The sequence below is a fragment of the Malus domestica genome, chromosome 16 (assembly GCF_042453785.1).
Source record: "Malus domestica chromosome 16, GDT2T_hap1".
NCBI classification, from domain to species: domain Eukaryota; kingdom Viridiplantae; phylum Streptophyta; class Magnoliopsida; order Rosales; family Rosaceae; genus Malus; species Malus domestica.
The window spans coordinates 3,560,029-3,576,148 of record NC_091676.1 but is presented as its reverse complement, the minus strand read 5'-3'; the positions used below and the strand labels follow the sequence as shown (position 1 = coordinate 3,576,148).

At 36.4% G+C, this 16,120-nt stretch overlaps 2 protein-coding genes across 3 annotated transcripts; one reads left to right on the top strand and one right to left on the bottom strand.

Moving 5' to 3' along the window:
- The first annotated feature begins 85 nt into the window (after positions 1-85).
- Positions 86-1,557, top strand: LOC103402749 (probable calcium-binding protein CML16). 2 transcript variants are annotated; one of them, XM_008341505.4, is made up of 2 exons: positions 86-760; positions 835-1,026. In XM_008341505.4, exon 1 carries the CDS (start codon positions 269-271, stop codon positions 743-745), a length of 477 nt encoding a protein of 158 aa, XP_008339727.1. In that variant the 5' UTR covers positions 86-268; the 3' UTR covers positions 746-760; positions 835-1,026. The 2 variants fall into 2 exon arrangements, with proteins under 2 accessions (XP_008339727.1, XP_017179218.1); XM_017323729.3 differs by lacking the exon at positions 835-1,026 and adding an exon at positions 1,420-1,557 and having other exon boundaries at positions 104-760.
- On the bottom strand, positions 1,513-8,967 carry LOC103402750 (putative phospholipid-transporting ATPase 9). Its single transcript, XM_029095679.2, has 10 exons — positions 7,377-8,967; positions 5,676-7,027; positions 5,458-5,568; positions 5,086-5,362; positions 4,796-4,993; positions 4,438-4,647; positions 3,034-3,159; positions 2,826-2,924; positions 2,511-2,702; positions 1,513-2,402 (listed from the first exon to the last, which is right to left on the bottom strand). The coding sequence occupies exons 1-10, from the start codon at positions 7,770-7,772 to the stop codon at positions 1,770-1,772; spliced, it is 3,594 nt and encodes a 1,197-aa protein (XP_028951512.2). The 5' UTR covers positions 7,773-8,967; the 3' UTR covers positions 1,513-1,769.
- Positions 8,968-16,120: the final 7,153 nt, after the last annotated feature.

Sequence of the window (16,120 nt, the reverse complement as noted above, 5' to 3'; positions counted from 1 at the left end):
AAATCCCAAATACATAACCACGTAGCAAAATATTAATCAACTCTAGCAAAAACGCGTTTTCGGTTTTTCAACTTTTAATCCAAACACAACAAAAATTAAAACAAAAACAAACAAACAAACAAAAACACAAACAAAAAGAAACCCCAAAATCTCACACCAATCAACCCAAAAAAACAAAATCCCAAATTAAACTCCAAAAAACACACAAAATTATAGTCGTCTGGATCTCTCGAACCCTTTCTTCTTCTTCTCGGCCGCCATTACAATAATGATGGCCGCGCTCGGATCCGATCAGCTGAAGCAGCTGAAGGACATCTTCATGCGGTTCGACATGGACTCCGACGGGAGCCTCACCCAGCTCGAACTCGCCGCCCTCCTCCGCTCCCTCGGCCTCAAGCCCACCGGCGACCAGCTCCACGTCCTCCTCTCCAACATCGACGCCAACGGCAACGGCGCCATCGAGTTCGACGAGCTCGTCACCGCCATCCTCCCCGACATGAACGAGGAGATTTTGATCAACCAGGAGCAGCTCATGGAGGTCTTCCGATCCTTCGATCGCGACGGCAACGGCTACATCACTGCCGCCGAGCTCGCCGGTTCCATGGCCAAAATGGGCCACCCCTTGACGTACCGGGAGCTCTCCGATATGATGATGGAGGCCGACACGAACGGCGACGGCGTCATTAGTTTCAACGAATTCGCGACGATCATGTCTCGGTCCGCCGCTGATTTTCTTGGACTCTGACCGGCTCTGGCGCGGGTATGATGGGTTCTGGATTGTTTGACTTTTCTCGCTGACTTTTATTTTTATTTTTTCTTGTGTGGGTTTTTTAGGGCAATTATATAGGATTTCTTGTGTCTGAAGAAAAGGAAGAAGAACGAAGAGAAAGTATATACTTTGATTAAAATAATGTTGGAGACATGCTAATCAAGGCTCGTTTAGTTAATTAAGATCAGAATTACCAACTAATTACAAACAAATCTTGTAAGTATTTTTGTATAAATAATAATTTGTGTTAATATGCATGTCATTCTTAATTCTCTCTTGGAATATGATTTGGTAATGCAACGTGAACTTGGTCTCATGCATGGTGAGAGAGATTCGAGAATCTGCATGGTTAGAGAGATTCGAGAATCTATCTCGAAATTAGTTGTATATTCCGTGAGAAATAAATGCAGAGATATACAACCGAGGAATGATAGTTAAAAATCTCTTCTTACATAAACATCAGAGTACGAAATTACTTTTTAAAGAAATGATGAACGATTTTGGATTAACCGCATAATGGCATTGGATTTTCTTTAATGTTCATCATCTAATGGTTTCTCCATCTCGATTTTCTTTCTTATGTCATTAATACGAGAAAAACATCTCATTTTTCAAAAACTAAGAGCCGTTTGATAATCATTTCATTTCAGGTTTTAGCGTTCATTTTTATTATCGAGAAAAGGAAAGGGGAGAATTCCTGAGAAGAAAAAAACAGAAATTTGCGGAAGAAAACTTGGGAGAGATTGAAGCAACATATTTTTTTCACCTTGTATCAAAATTTACACGCTCTAAATCTAACACAGCTCAAAAGTGCTTCTGTACAAAGTAATTATCTAGCTAAAAGGGCCCAATCCCAGAACAAATTGGAACCAAAGAATTTTGTTGTATAATATTATATGCAACCCGATGATGTACAAAACGCAGAGTTCCAAAACTTGGGAGAGATTGAAGAAGCTGGTATTTCTTAGACCACCTATACCAAACAAGAAGCATACAAAACTTATCTACGGTTATGGTGTCTATCTTTTATACGGTTGGCCCTCGCCGCCAGTCGCGCCGTGAAACCAACAGTCTGCGGCCGCAACGATCTCTGCCGCACCATGTCACAAAATTTGGGATCATTTGATGTTCCCTCGTACCGTATCCGTTGTATCGTTCTATGGTACATAGGGAAGAACCGCATTTGAACGGCCGAGTATGTGAAGAATAGGATTAGACCGGAGACTGGCACGAAGATTGTGATGAGCCAGAAAGAAGGCGCGGGGGCGAGGGCTTCGATGAAGATTTTGTAGGCAGTGGTGGAGAGTGAAGGTGACATGGCCCCGTACGCCAAGAGGAAGAGATACCATAGTGCAATTGAACCCCAGATGAAGAGGTGCTGTATCAAGGTGAAGTAACTGATGGAAAGTGCCATCTGCAAGTTCACAACCCAAACCGTGCACGTGTACATCGTTGCCCCGAGGATATCCCTTCCGGCAGTTTTGCCCTCGTTATTGAAGGCCTGGTGTGCCAGAGCTTTCGTGCAGAAGAAGAAGATAATCGCAGCCGTTGTAAACCCATTCAACATCCATCCGAATATTCTACGCCAGCTGAAGAGAATATTTTGCACCCCTTCTTGGTATAATAGAGGAAACTGCGGCACAAAACAGGATAAACAATAAATCCCAACAGTTTCAAAACAAGGCTTGAAATTAAGTATGTTAGTCCGAACATAATTTCACACGTAACCCAGTGAGCTTACCTTGAAACAGAACCGTGCGGATACATCCTGGTCGAAAACTCCCATAGCAACCACCGGAAGTGAAGAGAAGAATACGTTGTAAAGTGACAAAAACCAATCGTTGTATGAAGGCGTTCCAGAGAAGGATGTGTGTGCCTCATATAAGAAGAGAGTGAAACCAAATGCAATGTTCTTGTAGAAGAAGTAGCAAATCTGCAAGGAGAAAATTGCACACGTCAATTTATAGTGATGCATCAGTTTTCGCCTGTGATAATTTAAAATAAGTGTCGAGATTCTAAAATCTCAAGTTTGTTTCATGGTATATGACATGCATACCATTGATGAGATCCTTCTGTAACACCAATGCCCGTGCACAAGCAGTAGACGCTCCAAGTATCGGAACTGTGCAATAGCAATATCGCTTGACATGACTGCCTGAGTTGAAAAATAAGCATGGAAAGTTCATGAGACAAAAGTTTAGTGAAAAATACAGCAAAACAAAAATTAATGTTCAGTTAAACAAGTGGAAGAATCTGTACAGTACCTGCATTCCTTCAACACCACTAATTCCAACCCCGATATCTGCTTCTTGGAGCATGCCCACGTCATTGGCTCCATCACCGATCGCTAGTGTTGTTTTCCCAGTTCCAGATTTTACCAGTCTAGTGACCTATTTTTCATTTCACCATTGAAAACAAATTAATTCTTTTCTGACCATGATATAAGAAAATAGGGTAAAAGACTGTTTACTACCCTCATGTTTCATGGTTTTCAACATTTAGTCCATCAAGTTTTTTTCGTCTTAGAGTTATACCTAAAGTGTAAATTTTGGGACAATCTCATACATCTGTTAGTCAAACGGTTAAATTTGCCGTTAATTGTGACGTGGCGCCCATGTGGACAATGACTGGGCACCACGTGTCAGCCACGTTTTTTTTTTTTTTTTTCTTTCTTCTTTTCTTCTTCTTCTTCTTCTTCTTCTTCCACCCGACTGCAACATTTTTTTTTCCTTCCTCCTTCTCCTTCCTTCCCCTTCTTCTCCTTCTTCCTTCTCTTCCTCCGAATCTGGGGAAGTTTTTTTTTTCTTCCTCCTTCTTCCTCCTTCTTCTTCTTCTTCTTCCTCCGAATCTGCCCAGATTCAGGGTTTTTTTTTTTTTTTTTTTGAGGAAGATGAAGGAGGAAGGAGGAAGAAGGAGAAGGAAGGAAAAAAAGAAAAGAAAAAAAGTTGTAGTCGGAGGAAGAAGAAGAAGAAAGAAGAAAAAAAAAAAAAAAAAGCCGAATCTGGGCAGATTCGGAGGAAGAAGAAGAAGAATAAAAGGAAGGAAGAAGGAGGAAGGAGAAAGGAGAAGAAAAAAAAAAAAAAAAAACTTCCCCAGATTCGGAGGAAGAAGAAGAAGAAGAAAAAGAAGGAGAAGAAAAAAATCCCCAGATTCGGAGGAAGAAAAAGGAGAAGGAGAAGGAGAAGGAAGAAGAAGGAAGAAGGAGAAGGAGGAAGAAAAAAAAAAAAAAAAAGTTTGCAATCGGGTGGAAGAAGAAGAAGAAGAAAGAAAAAAAAAAAAAATTCCCCAAATTCGGAGGAAGAAAAAGGAGAAGGAGAAGGAAGAAGAAGGAGGAAGGAAGAAGGAGGAGGAAGAAAAAAAAAAAAGTTTGCATTCGGGTGGAAGAAGAAGAAGAAGAAAAAAAAAAAAAAAACTTGGCTGACACGTGACGTCACGTCATTGTCCACATGGGCGCCACGTCACAATTAACGGCAAATTTAACAGTTTGACTAACGGATGTATGAGACTGTCCCAAAATTTACATTTTAGGTATGACTCTGAGACAAAAAAAACTTGATGTACTAAATGTTGAAAACCATGAAACATGAGGGTAGTAAACAGTCTTTTACCCAAGAAAATACTTATGTAGGTACAGAAAAGAAAAAGATTATTATAATTTGTAAACGCACCAGTGCCTTCTGTTTAGGTGATGAACGGCAGCAAATAACAGATGCACAGCCAATTGCAAGATTTAGAAACAAATTCTTTACATCATCCTCCAAAGCGTAAGCAAGTGATTTTCCATCAATGATCAATGCAAATGCCTCAGAGTTCCTGCTCGACGCTGTAAGCTGAGCTTTTCCCCTAATTATCTGATTGAGAACGCTTCCTTTTGATGCCTAATGATGAATCAGAAAATATCGTATTAGCAACATTATTAAGGTACTATTATATTTTTCAAGAACACTGTTTTACTTCCTTGAGTATTAAGCTACAAATTCCGTTTTCAATGCAGAAACAAATTCAACTATATGTATACGGTTTTACCGTGGCGATGGCCTCCTTTTCTCCTTCCTTTTCCAACGCTTTAATATCCGGAGACTCCAAAGTGATTACAATTTGCTTCATTCCTTGTCTAAGCAAGCTACATGCAAACCCGATATTGATGGCAGTCTCCATCTTGTCTCCAGTCAAAACCCAAATCTTAATTCCTGCTTGGGCAAGCTTGTCAATGCAATCAGGAACCTGACCAAAGAATTTTAAAGTTCATTAATTCAAAATCTGATATTGTCCATAAAGAAACTCTCATGTTACCCCATCAGTATTTGACTACATACCCCATTTTGTAGTTTGTCCTCAACAGCAGTTGCACCAAGAAGAATTAGATCTCTCTCAATCTTTTCTGTTACTTCATCGATGACTGTTTCGCGTTCTGCACTAACTGAATTCTTGGCCTTGATAAAATTTTGATTGAACTCTTTGTATTCATCTTCCTCAAGTTCACGGTAGGCAAGAATCAAGGTCCTCAGCCCTGCATCAGCATACTCATTTAGATGCTCCATGGTCTCTTCTTCAAAATCCGAACCATTTCTGGCAAGCCTTTCAAGCATAACACTGGATAGAAAATAAGTTATGCAGGTTAGACAAAACAGTTAAAATTCGCAGTATGAAGTAAGGAGAGATTCAAGTTTAAGGCAGTAAGCACTTACTTGTCGGCACCTTTGGAAAGTAATAGTATTTTTCCTTCCTCACTTCTGACAATCACAGACATTCGCTTCCTTGTGCTGTTAAACTCTAAAACATTGAGAAGGCTATATGTCCTGCAAAAAAAAGACATCACTCGATGAATATACTCGCTGCATACTTAATAAGAGTACCAGCACAGATATAAGTCCTACTTATCAGAAAAACAATGAAATATACGAACCTCTCAACTTTCTTGCCGGACACTGGATCCAACTCTCGCAGTGATATGGTTGTTTGCGTCCTTTTGTAGAATTCAAAACCAAGTTCTCTTGCTGCAATCACAAATGCTGCTTCATCAGGAGATTCAGCCTCATATGAAATATTCCCATTAGCTTCATCAACTTCTGGAATTGCCGTATGACAGATTGCTAATAAACTGAAAAACTTCTGGATGTATTCTGCATTAGGCTCATTAACCCAGTTTCCATTCATGACCCTTTCGTCTTTAAAATTAAAGCCCTTGATGGGTGCCTTTGTATCAGTAGAGTCCTTGTGATTGTCCCCACCACTTAAATGTTGATGAACCAAAGGTGAACCATTTCTCCTACCCATAGCCCTCTCGACCTCAGTATATCCTTGGCCATAAGCTGTTCCGGCCACAGAACATTTAATAAACTCCATTGAATTGCAGGTCAGAGTTCCAGTCTTATCAGACAGAATCGTGTCAACTTGGCCAAGTTCCTCGTTCAAGTTTGAGGTACGGGCAAGTGCTGGTTTGTCAGCTTCCTCATAGTACATGTGAATATCTTGATTGATGAATATGCTCTGAAGAACTTTGACAATTTCTATCGACACATACAAGGAGATGGGGATAAAGTAGCCATACAACATTAGAGCTGTCAAAAAGTGGTAAATTGCTGCATACGGAGCTCTTTTAGCATCAAAGAAAATTCTAGAATTATCTGGCCTGAGATACCACCTTTTCATGATCCCATTGTTTAGGTCATCCTTCGTTGCAATCCCAAAGTAAATCGACCCAACAAATGCCATCATGAATAAAACACAGAACAAGAAGTAGATAATTTTATCCATCTTCTTCTCAACTCTGCTTCTTTTTGAAGGAGGGGCAGTAGAATTTTGAATAACCTTTGTGTCGGGACCAGTGAAGATAACAGCTCCATATATGTAGTCTGTATTTCTGAGTTTAGAGTCTCTGAGGAGAAGCTGTTGAGGAGAGAGGGGAAACTGTTGCTTTTCAAACTCCATAGTTCCTACAAACGAGTACAAATTTGCATTCGGGTCTTCACATTTAACAATGGCATTAAAATCATTGAAGTTAGAGTCCTCCTGTAAGAACGAAGTTACTTCCAATGCTTGTTTTAACTTTAAATTTGTCTCCCCATCAAGATTCATGGTCTCAACATAGCAGATTGCATCGTCATAACTGGATGAAAGCAAGAGGAGGTCTGTCGGAAAGAATTCATCTTTTTCTACTCTCACTATATCTCCCACCCTCAGATTCCTCCAAGCAGTATAATCGAAAACCCCATTACCATAATGTACTTTAACCTTTCGATTGTTCACCTCAATATCCTGGAAAATCATCGCACTTGTAATATTACATAATCGCAGGTGATAGTATAGCAAGAACCAGCAAATGATTTGTAAACAACAAAGCAGGTAAGATACATGGCACAGTCAAACAATTCAGTTTCAGCATATCTTCAAGAGAGCTGGAAAATCTAGTTTGATTATCCTCCTCCACTCCTCGGAAGACTTTCATTCAATAAATTTCCTCATCTATTCTAACTCCCAATATAGTTATAGTAAAATTCAACAGTTAAAAATCCTCAACTGCTAACCTAAGTCATTGAAATTTTAAGGGAAAAGGAAAGAAAAACAATCAAAATAGAGAGCCAAACCGAGGAAGAAAAACCAGTACCTGCTGTTTTCGCCGCCAATCTTCGATACCCTCTTTCACCATGGTCGCCCCAATCACAATAATAAGAGGGATGATCGCGCTGACAGCGGTAAATGGAGCCAGAGGAGTGAATGCCAAAGTGCCAGTGACTAAGAAGTAGAAGTTGGCCACCCTTCTGAACTGCTCAAACAAAGATTTTGGCAAGAAAGTAGCAACTGTATACTTTGTGCTCCTAACATAATTATCTCCATAATTTCGCATATGCGCCTCGAAAGAGTCCGGTTCATTGCAGTAAACCACTCTGGAATATCCTGGCCCCCCAATTTGTGAATGTTCATCTCTCATAGAAGATTTACCACAAGTGAAAGAATAGATCTTGCTGAAATGCAGCTTTCTCCTTCTGCCTCCACCCCTCATATTTTCTCTTAACTCCCTTTCACTCTACAACAAGCTCCAACCAAACCCAATTCCAAAACCAACACAAACCCAACTTACAAGGCTAAAATCTGCTTCTGATTTCCCAATCCTCACTAATTAATGCAACTTCTTCAAGAGGAATAGAATCCAAAAGCAGTTTTGAATATCTATCCCCTTGTGAAAACAACAGGTACCAACTTCTGCAGCTGCTTCTTGAAAAGCAATTCCTCAGTGAAGAAAACAGCTACTTTCTTCAAAAAAAGGACAACCCACAGCAACAACCCAGTTCCACAACCCCCCAAGAATTCACAAATATTGAACACAGAGACCCATAAGAGGGGGCAAAATCCCAGAAAGTAAATAAAAATTTCTCAGGCAGAAAGCTCAGAACCCCAGTAAATAAAAGACAAACAAATTTGGTATTACACAGAGAGAAAGAATAAACAAGAAGAAAGATTTTTTACAGCCTGAATGGTAAAAAAAACCAGAAAAAGGCTTACTGATAAGCACACAGCTTTTCCCTTTTGCACACCCAGCTTTCTAATCTGCGGACGCAAAGTTGTAAACTTTTACAGACAACAGAAAAAACCCAGAAATCCAAACCCAAAAATAAGAAGAAAAAAAGAGTTGGGAAAGATGGGTTTTATATGAATACTACTCGGGTATTGAAATTTTCTCTAAAAATTGCAGCTTTGGACGGAGACTTGGATTTGATCTCGCATTTTGACTAATGTCAAGAACAAGCATTTGCCTTTCGGGTTTTTCGTTTTGAAAATTGATTTAAAAAACTCAGCTGCTTTCCCCGGGGAGGAAAACGGATTTATCGAATTGAAAAATGAAAGGGGTTGACGGGGGAAGGTTAGAAGATTGGTTTGGCTAATGGGAATTTCCGGGAAAGTTGAGTTTCGCGGGAAAGGTGGGAGGGAAGCTCCTCGTCAATGGTGGTGACTGTTATGCTGTCTCTCTCTCTCTCTCTCTGTTTTCTTATGTGGGAAATGGACTTCTCCTTCTTGTCCCTCTCTCCGTGGAACTTGATTAGAAAAGTCCCGAAATGATTTGCATTAATTTTCTGATGCAATGATTAATCAGCAGATTAACTCATTAATCAGAGGGAACGCAGATAGAAAGGGGCAAGAAATTAGACAAATCCAAACGCTTTTGTCAAGCAAAAAATAAAAACAGAGATCTCTGTTTTTATTTTTTGCTTACCGGAATTTTCCCACACTTTATTTTTTTTCCACCGTGATCAGATTGGAAACTGGATTTTATTTGCAGACTAATTTCTTTTTTTTTATATATCGGTTTAAGCATTTTTTAATAAGAAAACTAATGAAAAAAGCTTGAAAACTTTGAGTTTTAATGATAAGGACAAAATAAAGGGTAAAGTGAATAGTACCATGATTGATTTTTTAGTGTAAAAATGTGGTTTTTCGTGAAAGTGAACAGTATCGGGTGCTTTTCGTTAAAGTTCCATTTTTTAATTGGTTGAAATAAATTTAATAAAAAAATAAAAATTTAAGGAATTGTATTTAAAAAATAAAAATTAAGGAGTTTTAGACGGGATCTGCGGGTCAAACACTCGTACAGCCAAGCACCAATGCTCTCGTTCTAACATCGCATGTTGCACTTTTTCTTGCATTTTTATTTGTTTCATTTTAGTTTGTAATGTTTTTGTACCTTTAAATTCGAGGCACTTATGTCTGGTTTAAAGACCAAAAGCAAAAGCTTTTTCTTCGTAAATCCAACATAAGAGAACCAAAAAACTTTTGTTTCAAATGAAAAACTTATTTCAAAGTGTTTTTAAAATGATTAAAAACATTTTAGTGAAATTAATTTTTGTTTTTAAAAATAATTGAAGTGCTTTTTAAAAGAAACATTTAAATATTTTTTCAAATTACACTTGAATTTTACGAATGATTGGCTTAACATTTTTTTTTAAAATGTTTTCAATCATTTTAACACCACTTCCAAACGAGCTCTTATAATTTTTTTTTTAAGTTTAAACCAAAAAGGAGCGAAGGATTTTCAATCATATATGAAGGTTCTCAAAAATTTTATGGTGCTTCAAAAGTATATGATTTTTGAGTTTTTTTAACTTTAAAATATTAATCATTGATTCTTTAACAAAAAATTTAACGGTTAAAAACTTAAAGTGTTTAATTAATTTTTTTTTTATCTTCTTCTAATTGAAATGTGAATTTGGATTGAGAAAATGTCACGAATCTTAGAAGATATTTTGGTAAATCAAGACACTCATAAAGGGAATTAACCAAAGCAAATTACAATTAATTAAGAAATTTGTAATGGTAAATAAAAAAGGTAAATCAAATCTATCCACGTCGACATATATGGTAATAAATCTGAGTACTCAACAAATCTAGCTATATAACCAAACAAACTCGGAAAATATTGAAAATATTAAGGAAATGGCCTTATCAAGAAGAAATGCGATAGATGCCAAATCGATTCGGCCTAACCTTTTCTTAAAAATAAGATTTTATTAAATTCTAATACCAACATTTACATCTGCATCAAAACATTAAACCAATTTGGTCCCAACAAAATTATCCTCAAGTTTAGTAATGAAGGAGACCACTGAGTGTGCCGCTTCATGGCATGAACTTGTAGGGAATGAAAACACTAGGAGCTGGTTTAAGGTTGCTTAAATTTTGTTAAACAAAAAGAAAAAAAAAATTTCTTCAAAATCCTAGGTCCAAAACAGCAGAAAGCAGAAGCAGCTCTATATATGCTTCTCAAAAATGATCTTTTTTTTCATTAGAGGCAGGTGATCAATACCATTCATGAAACTTTTACTGGCAATCCTACCCTCATCTTTCTTTGCTAAAAGCCCTTTTAGCATTATAATTCATCAAACACTTACCTGCATTGTTTCACAGTTGTTTATTTTCACAACACAGCTGAAGCAGTTAAAAATAAATAAAAATATCCATTGCAGCCCCAAACCAATACTAAAAGCCTCAACTGCTTTTGCCATTTCAATAAGATCATAGAGTAACTTCAATTGGTGACTCACACCAATCGGCATCTCTCTTTAGCATAAGGATTAGATTGATTTTTTATAAATACTAAATTTTGGATAACTCAATTATAGTGCCGTAACATTGTTTTGTTTTCATTGTATACTATGACCTGTTAAAAAAATAATAAAAAAATTAAGAATGATTAATATTTTCAACTTTTTGTAAATCATTGTAGACGCGTGTTAATTAAGGTGGCCGGGCAGCAGTTGGCCGCCGGCTCTGAATATATTTAACATGTTACATGCATGCACGAAATGGGAATGAGGCAAAGAAGCCGTCTAGCCTGTGAAAGAAACAAAGACTCCGTTTCGGTCATCAAATCCTAAAAATAAATTTTATCATCATGAAATCATTTTTAAAAAGGGTTTTTATATTAACACCCCACAAAATGTTGAATGCACCCCACATTAAAATTTAATATTAAATAACTTATTTACTCCACTATGCAATGACAATTTTGACCTTATTAGATTTAAAAAAAATAAAGATTTATAAATACACCCCAAATCACTTTTAGCGTATTATTTATCTTCTCAACTATCAAACATGTTGATTAAGAAAAATTGTTTTTGACGAATGGAACACGAAATCGATGTTTCAGGAGCTTCATATGAGGTCAGACTTCATAGTTTTCATTGTTTTAGTGATTTCGATGACATCGATAATTATTTAATCTTGCGTTTGCTGCATTATTTAAACTTCTATATTCATATTCATCTTTTAGTGTTCATATGATTAGATTCAATCCCTGAAAATTAAAAATGAGTGTTATAAGATTTGAGAAAAAAATGTGGGGTGTACGTATAAAATATAAGATGTAGATTGAGAATGTGGGGTGTGGTGGGGTATTATGGGAAAGTAAGTGGGTGTATTAAGATAAAACTTTAAGTGAAAAAGCAAATGTGGGGTGCATTAAGTTTGTGGGGTTTATTCAACAATTTGTGGGGTGTTAATATAATTAGCCTTTTAAAAAATGCTACTTTTATTATATATTTGTATTATTTTTTTAATATAAATAAAACATGTATGTGTTAATGAATCGTACTTATATTTGAGAGATGATACAAATATATGGTAACTGTACCATTACTAAAATTTCATTCATCATTTCAACCAATACAGGATACGACCTGCTCTTCGTAAAGGTTATTGACCAATGAGTGCGTGCCATTTCATAGGAAAATTGTAGCATGCATGCATTGTGTCTTCTGGTTCATTGGAATTGTCATTTGTGAATCGTCAAGTGGAAGAAATTTTTTATTGTGACGCGAATACAGATAGTACATTACGTGTTTTTATAGAAGTTGTGAGAAATTTTATTTTTTAAGTTATTAAATTTTTAACACATATATCCTAACATTTGTATAGTAACACATGATATGACACCCCATGTACCGATCATATTAAAAAATCTTTCGTCAGGTGGGGCTTATCAACTATGCATGTTTACCAACTCATGTGACAAGTTATTGTTTTTTGTGAATAAATAAAGGAATGAAATTGCTCAGGTTGTATGGTGTTTCTAATACTACTCAAATAGAAATTAGGGTGCCTTGGATTTTAGTCTTTACAACTCAATATTTCTAGATAAAAACTCATCTATCTTTAAAGATCCAGTTTAAGCTCAAATTTAAAATTTGCAAACATATGGGAACACTATTGACCTATTAATACAATTTATTTACACTCATGACACTCATACTTTATAGTCCCTTTTCCAAATTCCTAAATTTATGCCAAATTAAAAGTAGTAGAAAAAGTGAAATAAAATGTAAAAAGTGTTTGCATTAACTGTATCCATGTCAAACTAGAAAAGTAGTTTTTTTTTTCGTGATATATTTTGTAGCAATTTTACCTATATTAATTGATAGGTAAATTAATTTGTTCCAATTATTTTTTTTTTTAAATACTACACCTATATTATATATTTTGAATCAAATAACATTCCTCTAACTTGTAGGTAAATTATTTTCTATGTATTGTTATATATGTTAGACACATTTTGTTGTTGTATAAACATGAGTGGAACATAATATTGTTGATTTTACATCAAACTGCATTTCTTTTGTTATAGGTAAATTATTTTCCATGTACAAGTACTTATGTTAGGCACGTTTTGTTGTTGGTACATACAATATTTTGTATCATTGAAAAGAAAGATATTACATTACACCCATGGTATAATTGTTGTAGGTAAATTATTGGAAATTAATTTGTAGTTAGGTAATGAACATTTTGCATCATTAGAAATGAACATTTCAAATAGTAGGTAGGTAAATTAATTTGTTCTAATTATATATATATAAAAATTACACTACACCTAGTTATATTTAATTTTTTCCAATTATTAAAAAAATTTATACTACACCCAACCAAATAACATTTATCTAACTTGTAGGTAAATTATTTTCCGTGTATTGTTAGATATGTTAGGCACGTTTTATTGTTGTATAAACATGGGTGTAACATAGTATTTTTTAATACTATGCATCGAACTACATTTCTTCTTAATATAGGTAAATTATTTTTCATGTATTAGTACATATATTAGGCACGTTTTATTGTTGGTATAAACATTATTTTGCATCATTGTAAAAAAGAGATATTATATTACACCCATGGTATAATTGTTGTAGGTAAATTAATGTGTATGTATGTCACAGCCCATCCTGAAATTTCATTTATCGTTGATGTGAATTAACAGAATTGCCCTTAAAGGTTACTAAGGTATGTGTGACTTATTTATTTGAATAAAACATACCTTCCTAAGTTTTTGGAAAGTTAAGTTGGATTAAAAATTATGTGTATTTTGTGTGGTTAGGGTCTTAGAAGGACACACACACCAATCAGTTCATTCTCTCTCTCCCGCACGTTCTCTCTCTCATTTCTCTCAGTTCATTCCCTCTCTCCCTTCGAACTTGTACGGACCACACCCAAAGACCATCAAAACATCATAGATTGTAGTGTTTGAGATCACCATCGTGCTCCTGGAGATCACACGAACTCTCTGGTACCCATTTCAGGTAAGGAATCGTTCGTTATCACATTGAAAACTCAAGCTCCGAGTTGAGCACTATTCATGAACTTTTGAATGGTTGGTTTTTAGGACAATCCAAGCTCACAGTGAGCTCTAGGAGGTTCCCACGAAGCTCGGGGACGTTCGTTTGTAAGTTTTGGACGTCGGGAAGCTCTAGTTCGAAGGTGGCCGGTTTTGGTAGAAATTTCCCGACGAGTTTTCGAAGGATTTGGAAGTTTTAAAAGGTATAGCCTTCTTCCTCTCGTGATTTGTGACATTTTGGTGAACATTTCGTGGAAAATTGTGCAAAATCGAGCGAGAAAAAGGCATTTACAGATCTGCCCAGTTTCCGGTGCCGGCGAGATTTTTCGGCGTTTGGAGGTAGGGGATGACGCGCATGGGGGCGCGTAGCACCGTGCCTCTCCCGGCGCGTGTGGCGTTGAAAAATTATTCTAAAAATATCTCAACATCCGTGACGTCGAGTAGGTCACTGTGGTATATTCATATACCCAAATTGACCATCGTATGAGAAGTTATTAGCTAGTTTTGCCTATGTGCTTTAAAATAACGTTTTTATTGTTGTTTCGCATATAGTTGAGACCTATCCTGAGGACGAGCGCATTCAAGGGCGTCACGGGGGTTACAACCCTTCGACATACCAGTGAGTGGGCAGTTATTTTCTGTATATACCTATATACTATTGACTTTTCCCATAAATTGAATTTAAATGATAGTATGTTTTAAAATGCCATGCATATATATTATACGAAATATATGAACTAGTATTTGATGCATATATGTTAAATGGTGCTGTGGACGCACATGTGAGTATCAGGTGAGTTTTATGTTGTTCATGTGATTTATTGTTTGATGTGATTTATGTTGAGAGCTCATAACCTACACCCCCGGTGTTAGTGCTTATATTATTCACCCCGCACCACACGCTCACCTTGGATCCAAGTAGGTGCATGTCGTACAGACCATTAAAGGTGGTTCCGACATGTCGTACAGACCATTAGAGGTGGTTCCGACTTGTAGGTGACTTTAGATTATTATACAGCTGTTGATGAGAGAAGTACTAGAGCGTATTCTTACACCATTCTTGTCGTACAAATAGTTCCGATTTATGTGCAGAGTAGGGCCGTACAGGTCACAATTGGTGACTCCGGCTGGATTGGATATTGAGCTATAGAATTAGCCGTACAGGACAACTGCAAGGTCTCTGGTTGATTCCTTATTTCACCTGTTATATTGATGCATCCTTATTATGTTTTGAAGCATATCATGGTATATTTTCCTGGAAAGTGTTAAAGACTTGTGATTCGAGTTATTTGCTGTTATATATGGTTATATATATATATATACTATTTTCTGGGAAAGTATACATGTTTTACAACGAGAGGTTATAAGTGTTATTAAATGAAATATTTTCGAAAAGCTTTGTTTTACTGACCCACTCAATCTTGTTTTGCGCCCCTCCAGGTTTTAGTTAGCAATGTTGGTGGCTCACGAGGATTCCCACGGCGTTCTGACAGACTACTTAAATGTAGGACTCACCTTCATGTGTTATAATTTAGTAATGGTCCTACTTGACTGCACCTAGTACTTATGTTCTGATTATGTGTGTTTCACACTTAAACTCACTCTAGCATGTTAGTTGGATATTATTGCTAGTAGTTGGTTTTATTCCTTCGTATTTCTTTTATCCTTTTTGCTTCTGTGTCGCACTTTTGGTTACGTCACGCCCACGTGACGGCCAACACGCCCTGATTTTAGGATCGGGGTGTGTCAATGTAGATAATGAAATACAATGTTCTAATATATTAGTAAAAAAAAGGATAAATTCAAAAGTATTCAAGAGTAGGATGAAAAAAACTGAATCGAATAGTTTTATGAAAATTCAAAGCCTTTCTAAAAAATTAATATGCAATAAATTTTTAACATTAATGTTTTTTTTTCTTGTTGCAAAATCATTTACTCTCTCCTTACAATTAATTGTCTACATTAAATATGTAATAGGGGTATTTAGGCATGTGAACAATGTAAAATGTGTGAAGTAATATGAAATTAATGAATTTGCTTATGTGGATCCTAGTCATTGGGTTTTCTTTGAGTAAACTTAAGTTTTAAGGGCTAAAATCATATTTTCAATATAAAAAAGCCCATAAACACACTAGCGCATGTCATTGCACCATCCAGAATCCCAAAATTGAGGATGAAATAGACTTCACCATCCTCCATGGACCATTCGAACGTACGCCACCAAGAAATAAAGGAAGCCTACGGGGAAG